The following is a 20,000-nucleotide window of genomic DNA, read 5'->3' as shown; positions in this document are numbered from 1 at the left end:
CCATAGGGACATGCGTCTCTGTGACAACCCTGCTCAGATTTCGGTACGTTCTGGTTGCATCAGGCTCTGGCGTGTCTCAGCCCATCTCTTGAGCGTGTCGGCAGGCATCTTGTCTTCCCGCGAGGGGGACGGGGAGGAGGGTGTTTTCGTCTCTGCACACCCTCAGGGGGCGGGTCCAGCAAGGACAGTGCTTGCTAGCGCCCCCCTATGAGCCGTGGTTGAAAGAGCAGGGATGATGATGTGGTGGGGTCAGCGCTGCAGAGAGATGGGTTGGAGTGCCCTACTTTGTCAGCACACACACACACACACACACACACACACACACACACACACTCAGAGGCGGGTCACTGTAACAGACTGGAGCTGGTTTACATTCAGAACAATATGTGTGAGTGTTGCAATCGCTACAGTACATGTCACATTGATGTTACGTCTCTGAATGTGTCAAGAATAGAATACACACTCAAAAGTGAACTGCAGCTCAGAGGGGCACCAACCATCTCTCTCCCCCACCAGGGCGTGGTGTTTTTGCCAGTCCTACCCAGAACGTGTGGTCACAGACCCGGAGGAGCGTAGGACTCGTGGGACGTGGCGCTGGTGCGGAAGCGTTTCGGGGAGTTTGTGGACCAGCGTTCGGGGTTGCGACCTCGTCCCCCCTGCCCCAACGTTTGGTTGCTGAGACCCTTGGGAGTGTCATGTGGTGATGTCGTCAACGCAGGCGGGGGCAGTTCCCCTCCTGCCAGTTAGGGTTAGGGTTAGGAGTTATACGTCACGCGTATGGAGTTTAAATACCAATCTGATGATATGGATACAGACACTGCCTCCGACCCCTACAATGGTGTTCTGAAGGGCTACGCGAGTCGCAAGAGGGACGAGACCGTGGCCTTCTGCAACAAGAGAGACTTCACAGCCAGTGTTGAATGAGGGAGTAGAGAGGAGGGAGAGGCTGGGAAGGGACTATCGGAGGATGGAAGGGCTCCTTAGCCCCCCCACCTCTACAGCCAAGGACAGGTTCTCCACCCCACCTGGTTGAGGGGGGGGGGGGGGGCGGGGGGTGACCCAAATGTCAGGGGTGAGGTCAAAGCCACAAGTGTCTACAAATCACAGACTGAGATGTTGCACTGGTCTGATAAGATCTGTAACAAGCGTCACTCTCTCAATGCTTCCAGGACATTGTCGAGGACCTACAATGCTACAAAATGTTTTGAATACTGAGCGAATACCAAAACCTGTCCAAAAGGTCAAGGTCAGTTATTATTAGGCACAATTATTTAGTTATTTTGTTGTTTGTTTTTCTCCTGTTCTTCTGGAATGTGAGCCAGGGCGTGGGTTTGAGGGTCTGTCTGACAGCGCCAAGCAGCTATTTATGTTACATTGTTTCCATGTGTGTTCTCCAAAGTTACAGTCATGATTGTTACAGGCTGATTTAACCACTGGGCTAATAAAGGAAAAAAGACACCAAAAAATAACTGCCTGTGCGGTACTCAGGGGGGAATAAACTGGACGACACGTAGGAGTCACGCTGAGACAAAAAGACACGGTTGCGTGATGCGTTTTAATTTCTATGGTACACACCTTAACTCCATTGTGCCGATGCATGCAGTACAAACAGAAGCACCACAGAACAAACCCAGTCAGTCAGCGTCCGGACCCAAAGTGCTCACAGTGTTCGCCCCTCCCAACCCCCCAGTTCAGATGGACTGACTCAAGACGTCTTTCTCGTAGCTTTTGTTAAACCATATGCACTTCATTCACTAGTATTACCAGCCTCTGCTTGGGCAGTCTGAGGCTACATCGGGACATGCAGTATTGCCCTACATCAGATGTGTACAGGTGCAATAAGACACAGGTTGCCAGCACCCCCCCCCCCCCCCCCCCTAGTTCAGTCGTTAACAGTAGAGTAAGGATTCCTAACATTCATAAACACTAGAGCCTTTTCTCAACACTTAGGATCACGACTCCACGACTCCTCGACGTCCTCTCCTCTGTCCTCCGCTCGTTTCGTCCTCAAAAAAAAAACATTGGAGGAGATTATGGAAAGAGGAGGAACCTAGGTCTTCTCCTCCAACGGGAAAAAGAGGACATGAGGAGTCGTGTTCCTAACCATTGCGAAAAGGCTGATAACACTGGCAGGTCAGTACGGAGGGAGCTCTTGGGGCTCCGCCGGAGTTTCTGTTGGTTCCCTGGTGTAGTGTCACAGCAGCCACAGCTTCTCCACTTCCGTTTCTAGGAGGGGGGGGGGGGGATTAACGGGACGGGACGAGGGGGCGTTCTAGAAGGGAACAGGCTAGTCCTCGATGGATCGGACGTATCTCTCGTAGGCTGCCTCGTCCATCAAAGCGTCCAGCTCGGCGGGGTTGCCGATGGTCATCTTCATCAGCCAGCCTGTCGTGCGGAGGCGAGAAAATAGGAGGCGAGAGGTCAGGGGTTAGTCACAGGCCTTATCAAAGTACTCAAATAACATCCTTCCTTCCTTGCTTGCTTGTAGTGGCAGGATAAGGAATGAGGTGCAGCAAAGTCAGGCTGAATGCCAAAACTCAATGCTTCCAGGCCCAGGAGTTGACAAGAACAGTGTCTATCTGTACTCTGTGTGTGTGTGTGTGTGTCTGCTCACCATCTTTGTAGCAGGACTTGTTGACGAGGCCTGGCTTGTCAGCCAGTTTTGTGTTGACCTCTGTGACCTCCCCGGTCAGAGGGGAGTAGAGCTCGCTGGCTGCCTTCACACTCTCCAATGCACCAAACTCATCTAAGGCAGGAGAGGGCAGGACAGAGAGACACAGATGACACTCATAGAACGCAAATGCTCTCATGATCCAGATTGATCCCTGCAATTCTAGTATTGGGTTGTTCTAATTCGTATTATATATTTTAATACCTTACCTGTCTTGGCCAGCTGTGTGCCCACCTCTGGTAGTCCGCAGTACACCACGTCACCTAAAGCCTCCTGCAGCAGGAATTCGGGGCAGACAACAACAACAATCAAGTTAGCATGTGCAGAAGGGAAATACAACCGGAACACACAGGCTCCTATGGACTAAGGCTTTTAACAGCAGTCACATTGTGGCTCACTGACAGCATTGAGGACGGCTTTGACCCACCTGCGCAAAGTTGCTGATGCCGACTGTCCCCACATCTCCCTCTACTCGAATCCATTCGTGCTTGTCTGTGAATTTGAGTGCTGCGGAATAACATCGTGGAAAGTGCAAATTAGTTATTAGTAAATGCTAAGGGGGCAGATTTCAGGATACCAAAAGTCACCTGCAGTTCATGGGCTAATGAGATGTGACAGCTGTCCAGATCGCAGTGCGCTCTATCCGGTAGGGACATAGTGGGGGGTGGGGGGGCGTTACTGCACTACAGCAAACAGAACGAACGGGCTTGCCCTTTGCTTTCGCTAGCTAGGTGCATGCTAACACGCTAGCTACTCGTACGAGGTGCACAAAGCAAATTACCTGATGATAGTCGACTGGCAGTAGCCAGAGCCCGTTGGAAATATATCCTCGATGTCAGCCGAGAGGAAGGTAGCTGTGCCGATCGAGAAAGCAGAGGCAGGGCGGAATTCAAGTTGCAGGACATGCAGCGAAGCATCACACACGCCGCCATCTTTCGTCGCGTCTTTTACGACTGCAATGTGTGACGTCGCGGTCTTTAGGTGTCATCAGATGTGGAAATGTCAACATGTGACCAAGCAAATAGCAACAAATAAAAATCGAAAAAAATTAACATAATCATAATCACTCGATTGTAGGGCCTACATAGAATGTTGTATTACTGTTTTCTATTTTTGTGAATTTAGTTAATTGAGAAATAACATACGGTTTTCAGGAGTAAAACTCGTATGAGGGATTTACATCGATTTGAATGTTAACACTGATGGGTATGTTCACACAAGTATGTTAATGGGTATGTATGATGGGTATGTTCACACAAAAAAAATATGGATTAAAATTTAGATTCAGCTTTTATTCATTTCATTAAACTAACTGTTAAGTCCCTTGAAATTATCATACGGGGTAACCACTATATTTTCCAATGAATCATTTTCAGTGAAAGTCTGAATTTTCTTTTGGTCATTCTTTACATTCCTGTAAAGAGATAAAAACGTACATAAAACATTCAAAAATGTTGTTTCTCAATTGCTCTAGCTTGTCACCACCTGTTTACCTGGGAATGCAAATCACATGAAGACATCATCAGTGGAGGTAGGTGACAGGCAACGTTGACAAAAAGTACCCTGTAACAATAATTTGAAAATGATTTTGGAGCACAGATTTGGGGAAATCTATATATGGTCTTTGATCTATAATTACAGATAAAATAATTCCAAGTAAAACAAAATGTTATCACAGTTTCAGTGGTTACCCCAACACTGAAAATGTTCCCCTATCATGACAAAGGACACATCTTTTAAATATGCAAATATTTGTGGGAGACTGTTTAATCTTTCTGCTGGATCAGACGATCCATCACACTGTAGGCTTTGATGTCATATCATGACACATGGAGAAAAATCATGTTATTCAATCATGTATAAGTATAAGCCTTTATACTGTAAGTTGGTTACCCCGTTTGACATTAGTGGCTTTTTTTTTGTTTCCGGACAAAAGGATTTAGAATTAAATCATCTTCATAATGCAATTTTCCTGATATCTTTTTTTTTATATGGAAGCATACCGATGTACATTCATGCCAACATTAATCATTTACAGTTATGATGTGAATTAAACCAATTTTATAAGGATAGGGATGTGTGTGTGTGTGTGTGTGTGTGTGTGTGTGCTTGCAGGCCTGTCTAGTTTACTGCTGACTGGTGGAAATATATTATAACTGCATAACATTATACTGTATGGAGCCTAACATACTCGATGCATACAGTGTACTGTCCTCAAGTTCAAAGGATACTAGGATATCTTATATAGATATATGGAAATCTTTTTATTTATTGTTATTATCATTATTTGCCTGTGTCCTTTTTTATTATGAGAGGATACATTCATTCCAATCTGAGGAAATGGATACATTGCAGCAAGCTTACCAGAAAAGACCAAGCCAGGAGGAAACTTGTCTCCTATCGGATCTGTCTCCATGGACGATAACATGCCGGGATGAGCTATTATCCAGGAAAAGGACATGGGAAAATCTCTGTTAAAATCACTGACACCTACGTACACATGCAAGCAGGCACACACGCATATGCAGACACACACACACACACGCACACGCACACGCACACGCCATAACACTTTTGTTGTTCAAATTCAACCTCGGATAGTTACCCATGTATGATATTTTCACCCTTTGATACACCAATACTGCAAAACTCAAATAAATTATTTTGATATTGAAATACTGTCTTCGGACACAAAAAGATCACGTCACGTCAATTGCCCAATTGTCAAACACTTCTTTGCCTTGATGATTTTGTACACTGTGAGTAGACTGAAAACTGCAGAAACACAAGGCCGCCCCCTTGTGGTTTGTATGACACACAACTTGCTTACAACTAGCATTTGTTTTCAGACCGACTGTCGGTGGCGTAATGTAGCGTTGTCCAGAAGAGGGAGTGCTTGGCTAGGGATTGATGCTCCTCTCTGTTGTGTTGCTGCCCCCAGCAGTGTTCTCAACCAAGCCAGCCAAAATACATCCTCTTCATTGACTGGCCCTCATGGTGCCTGGCCGCACACACACACACACACACACACACACACACACACACACACACACACACACACACACACACACACACACACACACACACACACACACACACACACACAGTTTACTGGCACACGGGGCAGCAGCTTGTGATCTCTGTGAACAGTGAAAAAAATAAACACTTCTAGAAGAATAACACACAGAGGTTGTGTTTGAACATGTTCAACTGATATTTATTGAAAAGAAGAGGAGGTTGGTGTTTGCAGAGGACAAATGAGAGAAGTGCTGTCGTCCATCTGTCTGTTCCAGTGAGAATAATAATCAGCTCATCTGTGGAGACACCCAGACTAGAATACAATTGACCAGAGCCATGGATATTCACAGTTAACGTACACTTTGTTCCAAGACAATAGCATTCTTTTTTTTTTCACTTCAATGCAACAGACGTAGAACTTGGTGCCAACCTGGTCTTGGTTAACATCCACATCTCCACTGAGAGGGCAGACGACCGTGTGTCTACGGCTCTGAGGAACACAGATCAGACAGTAGCAAAGAGCATCAATGTTTTGTTGTATAGGAAGTCGTCTCCAGGGCGTCCCTGCGCTAGGGGGCCTAATGGAACTCTAAGGCGAACGGAATGGAATGAAACTAGAAGAGTTGGTGTCTCCCAAGTACCCTTCCTGGGACCCCTCAAGGATAGTATTAAGGTGGCATTATATTTTAATATCCTTGGGTCCATCCCCTGTATGAGGTCATCTGTCTAATGTCTCTTTTTCCTCGTTCTAACACACAGAGAGGTAGCCTTGTAAAAAACCAGCCAGATCCGCATGACCAGGCGAACAAAGAGGCTAACAAGAGCTAAAACCTTACTACCAGAAACCAACCTACTGTAACAAAACTAAGGGTTATTCATTTAGTATTGTTTTATTAATACAAATACAACAGAATTATATATAGAAAGAAAAAGAAAAACTCTCACACCTGGGAGTTCTAGTATTGCTTAAAATAGCATTAGCTGAGGAAATGGCATGTCTGATGTTTTCAAATAAAAAAGCAAGATGGCGTGTTTCTCACACGACCAAACACTCCTCTTGTCCTGTTCAGGCTTCACAAACTAAGACGTGGAGCGACAGACGTCTCTCTCACTCCCTACATGGGCTAAAAAGACTACAAACATAAATAACAAATGCACATTAATTTGGCTTTTACAAAACACAGCTTCAAGGGTCCATCCAGTGTCCGGTTTTCCTTTCTTGATACTGAAAATGAAAAAACAACAACGATGACGACGACCACCACCACCACAACAACAACAACAACAAACAGAAAGGACAGCTTTCTGTAGCCTGCAAGTGCGGAGAAGTAACCAGAGGGAATGACACCATGGTTGTGAGTTCCGTTTGTCCCTCAGTCAGACGTCCTCTGAAATCTGTCTGCCTCAACATGTGGCGATGAGCACTGAACATGTCTGTGTTTTATGTCCTTCCTCTCTCTCTGTCGGCTCTGTTGGGTGCGAGGGGGCTGAGGTGAGTTCAGGTGGTCTGTGGTGGACAGACAGAGGGGTGGGGTGAGGGGGGGGGGGGTATGGGTGGGGGGTCTATAGTCTGTAAAGTCTTTCTCTTCACTCCAGAGAGGAACAGCAGGGTTGGGGAAAACCAGGAAGTCCACATCTCAGACCACAGCGAAGTCGCCATGACTACATGTGCCACAGACAACCCACACACACACACACGCACACTCACACACACACACACACACACACACACACACACACACACACACACACACACACACACACACACACACACACACACACACACACACCCCCTGTCAGTCCCTAAGTGGTTCGTTCCTCCCCATCGGCCTCCTGCTTGGTCCTCCTCAGGTTGCTCTTCATCTTCACAAACTCGGGGGTGTTCTCCTGCTCCTCTTCATCTTTCTGCTGGTCCAAATCCAGCTAGAGGAATACATACATACATACACACACACTGGTCAATACACACACAGATATGTACAAAGGCACACACATATACAAGCAAGTGTGTGTGTGTTCCATATTTACCTGCTCTAGTTTCTGTTGCCTTTTCATCAGTTCTATCTCCAGGTCACTCCTCTTCTTGTGGGCCTCCTGTTCCTCCTTCTGGGCCTTGAGAATCTGCTCTCTCTTCCTCTTCTCCAGAACCTTCTGAAGCTCTGGTTTGTTCTGAGGAGCCAGGCCCCTGTGGAGAAACAGCCAATCACAAGAGCCGTTACTATACCGATTACAATAACACTCAATCAACAGCCAATGACAAACAGCATTCAGGCACACGCCCCCACATGCCCCCCACACTGAATCCAGCCATTGACCTGACAGTATGACATCATCGGGTCATTCATTTTTTTCAGGGAAGTTTACATAATGCTGACTTTGGGCCCCATCCCAGATTAGCCCACATCCTGTAATCTGTATAAGGGTGGGCGCCAGGTCTGGGATTGAGAGATTGTGATTAGGAGATTGCGATTATGTGACGAAGCGAATGGACTTGACCGCTCTTTTACCCGAACACACACACACACACACACACACACACACACACACACACACACACACACACACACACAGGTTAGACACAAACCCCCACCCACCCACCCACCCACCAGCACATCCATCCACCTAAAAAAAAAAAAAAAAAAGATTTGTATGACGTGCTCCATTCTGTAAACAACGGCAAAACAACATTGTCTGGCGGCTCTTACGCAACCGTGGGATTTCAGAGTATGATATTAAAAAGTGAAAACGAAGGACAGGGACATCTGAGCACAGTACAAACATCACTTCCTAAGCGTTACCATGACATAACACACTCCTTTGAAATGACAAGGGCAGGAGGAGAGGAGAGGAGGAGGAGGAGGAGGAGGAGGAGGAGGAGGAGGAGAGGAGGAGAGATGAGACTTCAAAGGAGGAGGGAGGGAGAGAGAGAGAGAGAAAGCAAGCAAGAAACAACGAGGGCGAGGGAAAGAGAGTGGGATGCAGCCAGGCAAGAGAGAGAGAGAGAGAGAGAGACTATCTAGAGAAAAAAGAGGGAGAAGAACAAGAGACCAAGTGGACCTATTTGGACTCAGGGTAGAGAGTCTAAATAGTGACTTTTGGAGAGTTCACAGAGAATATCAGACCTTTGGCTATTGTCTTCTTAGTCTTTGTCGACAAGGACCATGTTTTATACTGAGGATGGACAGCATGGGAGAAAGAAAGACTCACTGAACAGATTGAGTTCCCAAAACAAATCACAGAACGACCGACCCAAACGGGCCGACGTTCATTGTTTACTGAGGACGACGGGGGTTCTTTTTCACGGAGGCAACGTCACAAGCCGTTCACATACGTCTCCTGTTTTTTTCCGGCCTCTTATGAAAACGTTTTAGCGAGGACCGGGAGTGATGGTGGTGTCGTGATGGAGGCTGAATTAAGTGCACTGAGTGAGGGAGGGAGGGAGGGAGGGAGGGAGGGGGAGGTCAAGGTCGTTCAGTCCTATAACAACGCAGGCAGGAGAAACGCCTTCTCTCCTCTCCCTGTCCCTGTTACATAATCACATACCCCACCCCCACCCCCCCACACACACATTCACCCTCAAGCCAGCTAGTCAGTTATCTAATAGGTGCTGAATACATGATGTATGTGTGTATGTATGTGTATGTGTGTGTGTGTGTGTGTGTGTATGTGTGCGTGCGTGGTTTGTCCTGATCTCCATCACTGCACATTTTGCCTTTATGCCAAACCTGGCATGAGTCAGTGATTTCATTAGAGGTTATATACTTGTAAACACACTCCCTGCTCCGGATTATGTGTGTGTGTGTGTGTTTGTGTGTGTTTGTGTGATGCTCAGAACAGCTTCAGTTGCCAAGGGAGAGAGTTGTGATGTTATCCTCCTTATATAACACTCCTCGCTTTCCCTCTGCATCCCTCCCTCTCTCTCTCTCTCTCTCTCCCTCTCATCATCATCTCCATGACGAATCCACCACAAACCAAAACATCCTCCCCCCCACTCAGCACAATATACTGTGTACTCCATCAAAACATCCCCTCTCTCTCTTCTCATGTGGACATGATTTACGTCCATGCTACAGACTCAGCCTCTCTGGACTCAAGACTGGAAATGCCTCTGTTCTACTACTCTGTTGTTCTGTGATACACAGAGTATAGAAAATGAAAAAGACATTATCAACAATACAGCATACTGTATGTATTCTCTCTCTAGCCACGCCTCTCCACTCCTCTCTACTCCTACATACCATACACTCCCCTCTTCTTTCATCCCTCCGTTTCACTTGCTCTCTCTGTCCGTTGTACTATCTCTCCATTTTCTAAACAGCGCTGTTTTCATCTCCGTATCGGCCATGACTCTCCACACAGCAGCGCATGGCTCCTGTGATGTAACAGCCGTCAACACTGTGTGTGTGTGTGTGTGTGTGTGTGTGTGTGTGTGTGTGTGTGTGTCTAGTCATGTGTTTATATATAGCTCAGCAACAGAGCTTTGGGGCATCTGCTATTCGGCGAGGGGGAAAATAAAGATTCAGCCTCAGGATTGGAACTGACACTGTCTGTCTGTCTCTCACACACACACGCACGCACGCACGCGCGCACGCATACACACACATACATACATACATACATACATACATACATACACACGCACGCAGGCACGCACGCACACACACACAACTTATGGTTACTTCGAATCACATTGCCACTTAACCTCGCACAGCCTACAAAATGTATTGTTTTGCTGTTCTTTTTTGTAAATTTGTACATTTGTTATTGCTATTTTGTTAATATTTTGCTATTTTGTAAATTTCTTGTCAATATTTGCTATCGTTTTTTATATCCTATGCACCAACCTCACCAAGTCAATTTCCTGTATGTGCAAATATACTTGGCCAAATAAAATAATTCTGACTCTGATTCTGATTCTGATTTTTAACCACCAGTTTTGAGAGAGCATGAATGGTGACGTTTAACAAATGGAGAGGTATATTTCTATATCTGAGGTCTTCAGAGGTTGTTCTGATTGCTGGGTGTTCTGTATTCCTCTCTATTACGTTGAGGGTCTGTATTCCTCTGTATTATGTTGAGGGTCTGTATTCCTCTGTATTATGTTGAGGGTCTGTATTCCTCTCTATTATGTTGAGGGTCTGTATTCCTCTGTATTATGTTGAGGGTCTGTATTCCTCTCTATTATGTTGAGGGTCTGTATTCCTCCGTATTATGTTGAGGGTCTGTATTCCTCTCTATTATGTTGAGGGTCTGTATTCCTCCGTATTATGTTGAGGGTCTGTATTCCTCTCTATTATGTTGAGGGTCTGTATTCCTCTCTATTATGTTGAGGGTCTGTATTCCTCTGTATTATGTTGAGGGTCTGTATTCCTTTCTATTATGTTGAGGGTCCCGCTGAAGAGAAACTGTTTTTGTGCCAGTGAGTTTTTGTGATCCTGCACAACAGGATTTATATCACAGCTTCTATTCAATTTTTTTTATTTTTTTCCCCCCACTTTAATGGTTTCTCATTCATCATCGCTCCCTTACGGGTTCCTGGGATACGTGTGATGTCACGCATAGCGATGCACTGCAGACGCATGCAATCACACTGTGCAAGTGGAGTTAGCAGGAAACCCAATAAGCCCAATTAGGCAACAGCATGATTACATTAGTAACTGACATAATACAGTTAAGGTATAACGAAGTTAGCCTGGACCCTTAGCTTGCATCCACTGCCTTGTCTTCCCGGGTTAACTTGTGTTCCGATATCTGTCACCCTTGTTTGGCATGAGGAGCAGTCTGGACAACATACAACAACTATCGTCGAGGCTGGAAGTTATAAACTGAGTAGGCTGTCATAAACCTCCTGATCTATAAACCGTCATCTGTCGAGGAAAACGTGAGAGTCGTAAACTACATATCATCTGTGTGAATGGCTTGGAGTGGATTCATTGTCAGTCAGTGCCAGTCTTATTTATAACCACCATATAAAACCATGATAAGCCTTTGGTGGGTCAATGGAGCCTGATTAGCTGGGTGAATAACTATGCGGTCTCGTCTTTGTTGGCAAAAGGTTGCAGAAGCCGGGTTTCGATTGCCAAGGTGTGTGTGTGTGTGTGTGTGTGTGTGTGTGTGTGTGCTAGTGCGTGTGTGTGTGCTAGTGCGTGTGTGTGTGTGCTAGTGTGTGTACGTCTCTTCACCTCTTCTGGTTCATAAGCAGCTCTCGGTGTAGGTCCTGGTGGTTCCGGGAGCTCTTGACTGGGTTGAGCAGCTTCTTAGGTTTAATGAGCTCCTCACAGTCTCCATCCAGGTAGTCGGGCTCCGCCATGACACTCCTCCCCCGAGACAGAGACACACCAAGGTCCACACACGGGTCTGAGGGACAGAGGGACACACACATCATTGTCATGACAGACCATTTTCCTGTAGATGGCACAAATCCAATTGTAACGGTCATTTACACAATATACAGGATACAATGTTATGAAATGCTTTAGGGTGAGCAACTCCTCAACAACCAAATAATATCAATGTCATCATGACAACAAAAAGGAAGAAACACTAATAATTGCAAAGCAATGGCAACAGCGTAAAGGCAAGGGCATAAAGTGTCACGGGATTAACAATAACAACTCACGAGAACCAAGTGTGTGAGTGCATGTGCGCGTGATATAGCGATACACTGCTATGTAAAGTCACTGTGTGTTTGAGTGATGGGATATTGGGCCACGCTCTCTAAGTGATGTTTTGGGAGTCTGTAGTGGAGTTATGTAACTGTTCCACATCAGGAGAGGAACATTTTATTCCACAAAGAATGTGATCCCCACACGGAAAATACAAAGATGAGGTTAGAGCTGTGAGTTCTCAGTGAGCCTTGGCACTGAGCCGCCTGCTACAGGACATATAGTCGTCAAACAAACTAAAAGTGACCTTTTGGGAGAGATGTTTTATTTTTTTTATCAACTTCTCTCACAGAACAATGATTCAAAATATTGTGTCTGTTTAATAAATCTGTTTATGAGTCCGGAAAATAGCCATTTCACAGATGTCTTCCCGATGCATACATCACTTCATATACTCTCACAAATCTCTCACACACTTTCTCAATGCATATATCACTTCAAATACTCTCACAAATACTCTCACACACTTTCCCAATGCATATATCACTTCAAATACTCTCACAAATACTCTCCCTAACTATTTTCTGTAATTGTAATTCATCAGGTTGGCAACAATTTCCAAATTGTCCAATTTCCAAATTGCAACATGTGCAACATGCAAGACCAATTTAATAATCACTTTTGGACAAAATCTTTTGACAAGAAACAAGCCCTGGTCACACACAAACAGCTTTTGCAAATCAACTCCAACTCACCCTGCAGATGAGGAAAGACGGGGTACCCAAACATCATCGCCATCTCTGCTGTTGTTTTAGTGTTTGAATAAGAATAAACTCTTATATAAGAATATATGTCTTATATAGGAATAGTAATATGCTAGTTTGAATACGTGTAAAGATGTCTGGCTCTTCCAGAGCAAGGTTCAGTGCTGAACAGGAGAACACACCAGAGACGCTCCTTCTCTCTCGATGCAGCTGTACTACTGAGGTTTGAGTCAGCGGCTGGTGAGTACACGCTTTGATGAGACACTTTATTACCTAACAACAGCCCACTCCACCCCCCCCCCCCACCCCCCCACCCCCCCATCCCCCCCACCCCCCCATCCCCCCCACCCCCAGGTTTTTGTACCAGCTGGACTGGACTAGACTGGAGACAGTTTATTACTTGAAATAACTTTCCATTTATGGAGAAACAATGGAGCGCTTCCCTTTCTCAGAGTTCAAAGTTGAACCAGGTGTGTTGGGCGCATTCCACGAATAGGTGTGTAACAGCGTTTCAATCAATGGCTGTTGTAAATAGGCGACACAGAAAACAACTCACTATTCACACACCAACAACCAGGGGATTGTTTTCTTAACGATTTCTTTCTCTCTTTACCCGATGTCATTATTAAGTATAACGATAATTCGCTTTTCTCTGAACGGTTCAACACTGCGCAGGATTAGAACCACAACAAATATTGACATTTATTATCTACATCTATCCGTGCTGTGTTATGGCAATGGCCAATAGTGTAGTGACTTGAGATTAAAATTAAACGACTTAGAAGATTGTATGTCCAAACTGAATCATCCTTCATAGCCCACATACAACGATGGCTTTCTAGAGACATTAGAAAGAGGGTCGACGTCGGGCGGAGAAAATCAAAACAGGCGCACGAAAAAATAAGTGTCATGTGCCTGGCGCACCACTAGAGGTCCCCGCTCTCTTATGTCCCCGATTAAAAAAACATTAAAAAAAACATTTAAAAAGTCGGTTACATAACAAAGACCTCCACATAAACAATGATGTCTCTTTCTTGGCATCTATGGAGAGCACTTGCACATTTCTTGCAGACAGGAATAATGGAAAAAACAAAACACAAAAAAGAAGCAGAGAAGAAGAGGATGTATGGATAATATACGATTTAGGTTTTAAACCTTTCATATTTCATTCCGTTTGGAAATAGAGAAATTGACCTTGTCTATAAAATAGGAGGCATTTCATTTGCCCTCCATTCTGCAGAATAACAGCAATGCCAAATGCCAGTGTACAACTCCTGTAGGACATTTCACACTAAAAGTGAATTATTATACAATCAAATATGTGTGCTTGTGTTTGTATGTGTGTTGTGTTGTATTATTGGCTAGTGCACTTGACATGTGTGCATGTGTGTGTGTGTGTGTGTGTGTGGGTGTTTGGCGGATGGGGTGGGTGTTTTGGGGGAGGGGGGTGGGGGGTTGACACATGCCTACGGTGTGTATGTGTGTGCTACCAGCCATCAAAGCAGACGCCTGTTAATGACGGTAGTTGGGGGTAAAGGAACGAACAGCATGGCCGTGTCCTGAAAGCATCCGTTAGCTTAGCACATCTGCTGCTACTTCCTCTCTGCCTCAGGGAAGTGAGGGAAGTGACATAGGGAGTTCAAAGAGCCCAGTCTTACAGGCCTAGACTGGAGCCTTAATAGGTCCAGACACACACACACACACTCCCTCATCTGGATATATAGTTAACATGGGCCAGCCAGCACAATGGGGATGATGGAATAAGTTACCTTTATGTCAATACCTCTACGATGGTCAAACCACAGTGCTGCCTACGCACACACACACACACACACACACACACACTAGAACACACACTAGACACACACACGCAATCGAACCCTGGCACCCTTTGCCAACAAAGAGACCACATAGTTATTCCCACAGCTAATAAGGCTCCACTAACCCACCAAAGGCTTATCATGGTTTTATATGGAGGATATAAATAAGACTGGCACTGACTGACGGTGGATCCACTCCAAGCCATTCACACAGATGATATGTAGTTTACGACTCTCACGGTTTCCTCGACAGATGACGGTTTATAGATCAGGTGGTTTATGACAGCCTACGGTACTCAGTTTATAACCTTCCAGCCTCGACGATTGTTGTTGGTGCTGATGATGTTGTGATGATGGTGCAGAGAGAATATCCCAACGAGGGTGATGCGTATCAGTTAACCAGGGAAGCCAAGTCAGTGGACGCAGGCTAAGGGTCCAGTGTGTGTGTGTGTGTGAGAGAGACTCTGTGTGCCTGTATTTGTGTTTGTGACCATTTAACTGTGTCTGTGTGCTGTCCTGTACATGCGTGAGTAAGTCAATGTGCGTCAGCAAGTGTGTGCATACACTTTCCAGGACTGCACTTCCTGCTGTTTCCAGGAATGGCCATTAAAAACAGGGCGTTGATTGGCTGTGGAAGCACACGCCCACCAGGACCAGGACCAGCACCAGCACAACTTTATAGGATGATTCCCTCTCCTTCTCATACTGTCTATCACCACATCATGTAGAGGAGGAGGAGGAGGAGGAGGAGGAGGAGGAGGAGGAGAGGAGAGGGAGAAGATAGTGGGAGAGGGAGGGGGAAAAAAAAGGAGGAGAGGAAAGGAGGGGAGAAGTAAGCAGCGGAGAGAGGACAGGAGGAGAAGAAGAGTGAAAGTAAAAAAAAAACGATCGTCTTGTATTAGTTTACTCTGTTCTTCCCACATCACCCTCATGACCTGTACACGATGACGACCTCACATCCCGTCAGTGACGGACACTCGGGAAATCAGGGGGGAGGGGGTCAAAGGTCAAAACAAACCCACAGAGAGAAACAAAGGCGGAGGGGTCAAAAGCAGCGCTGTAGGAAACAAGAGCGTTCATTACCGTCGAGAGCACCATGCCAACGTGTCACATCGATACAAATGGATGGACAGAGGATACATGTTGTGTTTTTGCTCCTCCAGAGAAAGAGAGAGAGAGAGAGAGAGGGGGGGGGGGGGAGGAAGTGTGTGTGAAAGGAAGGAAGGACAGTTTGATGGTATGTGTGTAGTTAGAAGAGGGAGGAGGTTGTGATCGTATGCCTTGTGTGTGAGAGAGTGACAGTGCAAGAGAGAGAGAGAGTGTGTGTGTGTGAGAGAGAGAGAGAGAGAGAGAGAGAACCTACCCTTGCAGGCTGCATTAGAGCTAATTGAATGACAGTCTTGGCAGGGTTAGGTACCCATACTGCACTGGGGTATTGCATCAGCACTGCGTTTCTTCAGTATTAGCGCACGCGCGCGCGCACACACACACACACACACACACACACACACACACACACACACACACACACACACACACACACACACACACACACACACACACACACACACAGACACTTAAAACTCCACCACCATTACAAGACCAGTCATCCCTCACACCTCCTCTAGATACACAGGGCCCAAAAAAACAAGAAATAACTGATTTCAACTGCGCATCAACCCAACGCTTCCAACATGTGTGTGTGTTGAAGTCACTTCAGTAAACCAAGCAATCAACCGTAGCCCTTTTGACAGGTGCAAAATCTTCCACAACATCCTCACAGCAAGAGTACTGTTGTTTTGTATTCGCAACCCGGAAAAGCCGCTGGTTTTGACGGAACAGCCCTTTAAGCTGTGCTCTGGAGAACAGAAGGCTCTCATCAGTGGAACATAAACGTACATCCCTGAACTAGCAAACGACCTCCTTTAGGAAAACAACTACAACACAAACAACACAGCCACTGTCTAACCTGAGAGAGAGAGGAGAGGAGAGGAGAGGAGAGGAGAGGAGAGGAGAGGAGAGGAGAGGAGAGGAGGAAAGGACAAGAGAGGTCAGGACAGGAGAGGAGAGGAGAGGAGAGGAGAGGAGGAAAGGACAAGACAGAACAGGACAGGACAGGACAGGAGAGGAGAGGAGAGGAGAGGAGAGGAGAGGAGAGGAGAGGAGAGGAGAGGAGAGGGGAGTTGGACAGGGAGTACTGGAGGGATTTAAGACCATAAGGACTAGATTGGCCAATTATCTATCTACCTACCTATGACTGCCAGGACAGAACAGGGTCAGGGACAGGAGGAGAGAAATGGGCTGAAATTAGAAAACAAGGGAATAGAATTTGAAATGCGCTTTATTGGGTCAATACGTCATACAGACACACTACCACAGAGAATAGCAATACATGGTCAGGGAATGAGGGAGGTGGGGAGGAGAGACAAAGAGAGAGAGAGAGAGACATAGGAAGGTTCTCTCTTTGTTCCTGTGGTTCTGATACCCTCATTATAGAGAGGGAGGGAGGGAGGGAGGGAGGGAGGGAGAGAGAGAGCAGCTGGCGGCCTTCTTCTTCGCCATCTGACCCCCTGCCCCCCATGACACACACACACACACACACACACATACACATACACATACACACACATACACACACACACCGTGCCTTATTCACAGCAGGGGAGGGGGATCCTCTCTCATTGGCTCCACTGGTCTGTCTGTCACTAACAGTGAGGGAGGCCACACCCTATAGGAGGAATACGTGTGTGTGTGTGTGTGTGTGTGTCTCTCTCTCTCTCTCTCTCTCATACACTAACAGTGATTCTCATCCCTCTCTCATCCGCTAACACAGTGATTCTCATCCCTGGGGTCATGTGAGGTCGTCAAATGATTGGGAGGGGTCACGAGATGATTTAAAAAAATGTAAAATAAACTATTTTGAACAGCCTACCCAAATATTTGATCATATTTATCATATTTGAGAGGAATATGCCTATATTCAAGCCACAACCCCTTTATTCATTAAGCTGTTTTTGTAATTCTGTTGATGATGGGCGACATTCCAGTTTGTGCGTGCAAGTGCCTGCACGTGTGTGTGTGCGTGTCAGATGCCAGGGAACAAGTCAGAAAGTGTTGACATTATGTTGAAGGGTTGCGAGCTAAAAAGGACTGACACACACACACACACACACACACACACACACACACACACACAGACACAGACACAGACACACACACACACACACACACACATACACGCACACCTCTCTTCTCTCTGTCTAGATCGACTTCACCCTCACAGATGGGAGCCCCACCCCTGAGGGGGAATGACACTGTCAACCGCCCCCCCTCCCCCCCCACCCCTCCCCACACACACACACACACACACACACACACACACACACACAATTTCCCTGCACAGACTCCATCTCCCAGTCTCTCTGTTAATGAAGCGGTCATTTAGCAATAAAGAGGAAAGACCCTAATTAAAACCCAGAGATATAGGGCCTTTTAACTGACAGCTGGGATGGGGGGGTGGGGTGGAAGGAGGAGAGGAGAGGGGGAGGAGGGAGGAGAGGAGAGGGGGAGGAGGGAAGTGGAGAGGGAACAGAGGGAGGGTAGGCCAGTGACATTGAGCACATACACCTGCTCATATACACCTGCATATGTAAAACACATGCACACACAGACACACACAGACACACACAGACACACACACCGGATGGTTGCAGCCAGATAAACAAATATACTACACCTCGAAACCCACTCCAATATGTATAGCCCACGAAACAGGATACAAAGCTAACAAAACAAAGAATACACCTTTTTGTATGTGTGTGTGTGTGTGTGTGTGTGTGTGTGTGTGTGTGTGTGTGTGTGTGTGTGTGTGTGTAGTTTAGGGAAGGCCTGGTTTGTATTTCCTGTCCCAGAGTGGCAGTGGGGAGGTGGAGCGGAGCGTGGAATTCTGGGGCCTCCAACTCTTCTGACCCCTGGGAGCTGCCCTGCCCCCCTCTCACGACATGATGTCACAGAGGAGGGGGTTAATAAGCGTGAGAGACATTTCTCTGGACACACACACACACACACACACACACACACACACACACACACACACACACACAAAGCTTAGTGAATCATCATGTGATAGAGGAGTTAGGCATGCCTCTGTCTCGGGCCTCAATCATGCTGTGTGTGTGTGTGTGTGTGTGTGTGTGTGTGTGTACGCTGCAGTGAATGCCTATAAACCCTAATGTCATAAAGGGAATATGGGGCTTTTTTTACATGGGTCATGAACACCCATAGTCATTAGGAGGGTTGTCAGCCAAGAGAGACAGAGTAACATGTTGTCTAGGAGGATGTGTAGAGCAACACACACTTAGTCACACAACTTTCTGTGAGAGAGAGAGAGGAAACACACACACACACACACATCACCCACACACATCACACACACACACACACACACACACATCACACACACACACATCACACATCACATACACATATCACACACACACTACACACACAACACACATCACATACACATATCACACACACATATCACACTCACACACACACACACACACATCACCCACACACGCACTACACACATCACACACACACACACACACACACACAACACACATCACATACACATATCACCCACACACGCACTACACACATCACACACATCACACACACACACACACATCACACACACACACACACACACACATCACACACACACACACACACACACACGACAGCCCAAGGGTGAAGCAGATTACAGGCTGTAGCAGCACATGCTTGTGAGGAAAAAGGACACGCTTGTGCAAACTGGTTTCCTGGTGAGAAGAAGAGTCAGCAACAGCACTGTTTCTCAAACTCTGGTCAGGTCAGTCAGCAGAACAGAGAGAGAGAGAGAGAGACAGAGAGAGAGAGAGGGAGAGAGAGGGAGAGACACAGAGAGACAGAGAGAGAGGGGAGAGAGACAGAGAGAGACACAGAGAGAGGGAGAGAGAGGGAGAGACACAGAGAGACAGAGAGAGAGACAGAGAGAGACAGAGAGAGACACAGAGAGAGGGAGAGAGAGACAGAGAGAGAGAGAGAGAGACAGAGAGAGAGAGCGAGAGAGGAAGAG

The 20,000-nt window shown here is 46.4% G+C and overlaps 2 protein-coding genes across 3 annotated transcripts in view; both read right to left on the bottom strand.

The window, feature by feature from the left end:
• Positions 1 to 1,517: 1,517 nt before the first annotated feature.
• On the bottom strand, positions 1,518 to 3,614 carry LOC310801732 (glycine cleavage system H protein, mitochondrial-like). Its single transcript, XM_083665841.1, has 5 exons — positions 3,453 to 3,614; positions 3,099 to 3,178; positions 2,881 to 2,944; positions 2,615 to 2,746; positions 1,518 to 2,385 (listed from the first exon to the last, which is right to left on the bottom strand). Exons 1-5 carry the CDS (start codon positions 3,601 to 3,603, stop codon positions 2,288 to 2,290), a joined length of 525 nt encoding a protein of 174 aa, XP_083521967.1. The 5' UTR covers positions 3,604 to 3,614; the 3' UTR covers positions 1,518 to 2,287.
• A 2,247-nt stretch (positions 3,615 to 5,861) lies between these two features.
• Positions 5,862 to 20,000, bottom strand: part of fam107b (family with sequence similarity 107 member B) — a 20,586-nt gene continuing 6,447 nt past the window's right edge. For both annotated transcript variants that reach the window (XM_083667061.1, XM_083667060.1), the window contains exons 2-4: positions 11,872 to 12,046; positions 7,718 to 7,874; positions 5,862 to 7,612 (exon numbers count right to left, since the gene is read on the bottom strand). In XM_083667061.1, the coding sequence (XP_083523187.1) occupies positions 7,493 to 7,612; positions 7,718 to 7,874; positions 11,872 to 11,999 (405 nt within the window). In that variant the 5' untranslated portion in view covers positions 12,000 to 12,046 and the 3' untranslated portion in view covers positions 5,862 to 7,492. The remainder of the gene's footprint in view (positions 7,613 to 7,717; positions 7,875 to 11,871; positions 12,047 to 20,000) is intronic.

Source organism: Argentina silus (genome assembly GCF_951799395.1).
Source record: "Argentina silus genome assembly, chromosome: 3".
NCBI lineage: Eukaryota > Metazoa > Chordata > Actinopteri > Argentiniformes > Argentinidae > Argentina > Argentina silus.
The sequence above is the reverse complement of the archived record's forward strand: the minus strand, read 5'-3'. Positions and strand labels throughout refer to the sequence as shown.

Coding starts and splice junctions, on each gene's coding strand:
- LOC310801732 (XM_083665841.1), bottom strand. CDS start 3,603: ATGGCGGCGTGTGTGATGCTTCGCTGCATGTCCTGCAACTTGAATTCC. Junction 3,179..3,452: donor TGCCAGTCGACTATCATCAG/GTAATTTGCTTT, acceptor GTTATTCCGCAG/CACTCAAATTCACAGACAAG. Junction 2,747..2,880: donor CACACAGCTGGCCAAGACAG/GTAAGGTATTAA, acceptor CTCCTGCCTTAG/ATGAGTTTGGTGCATTGGAG.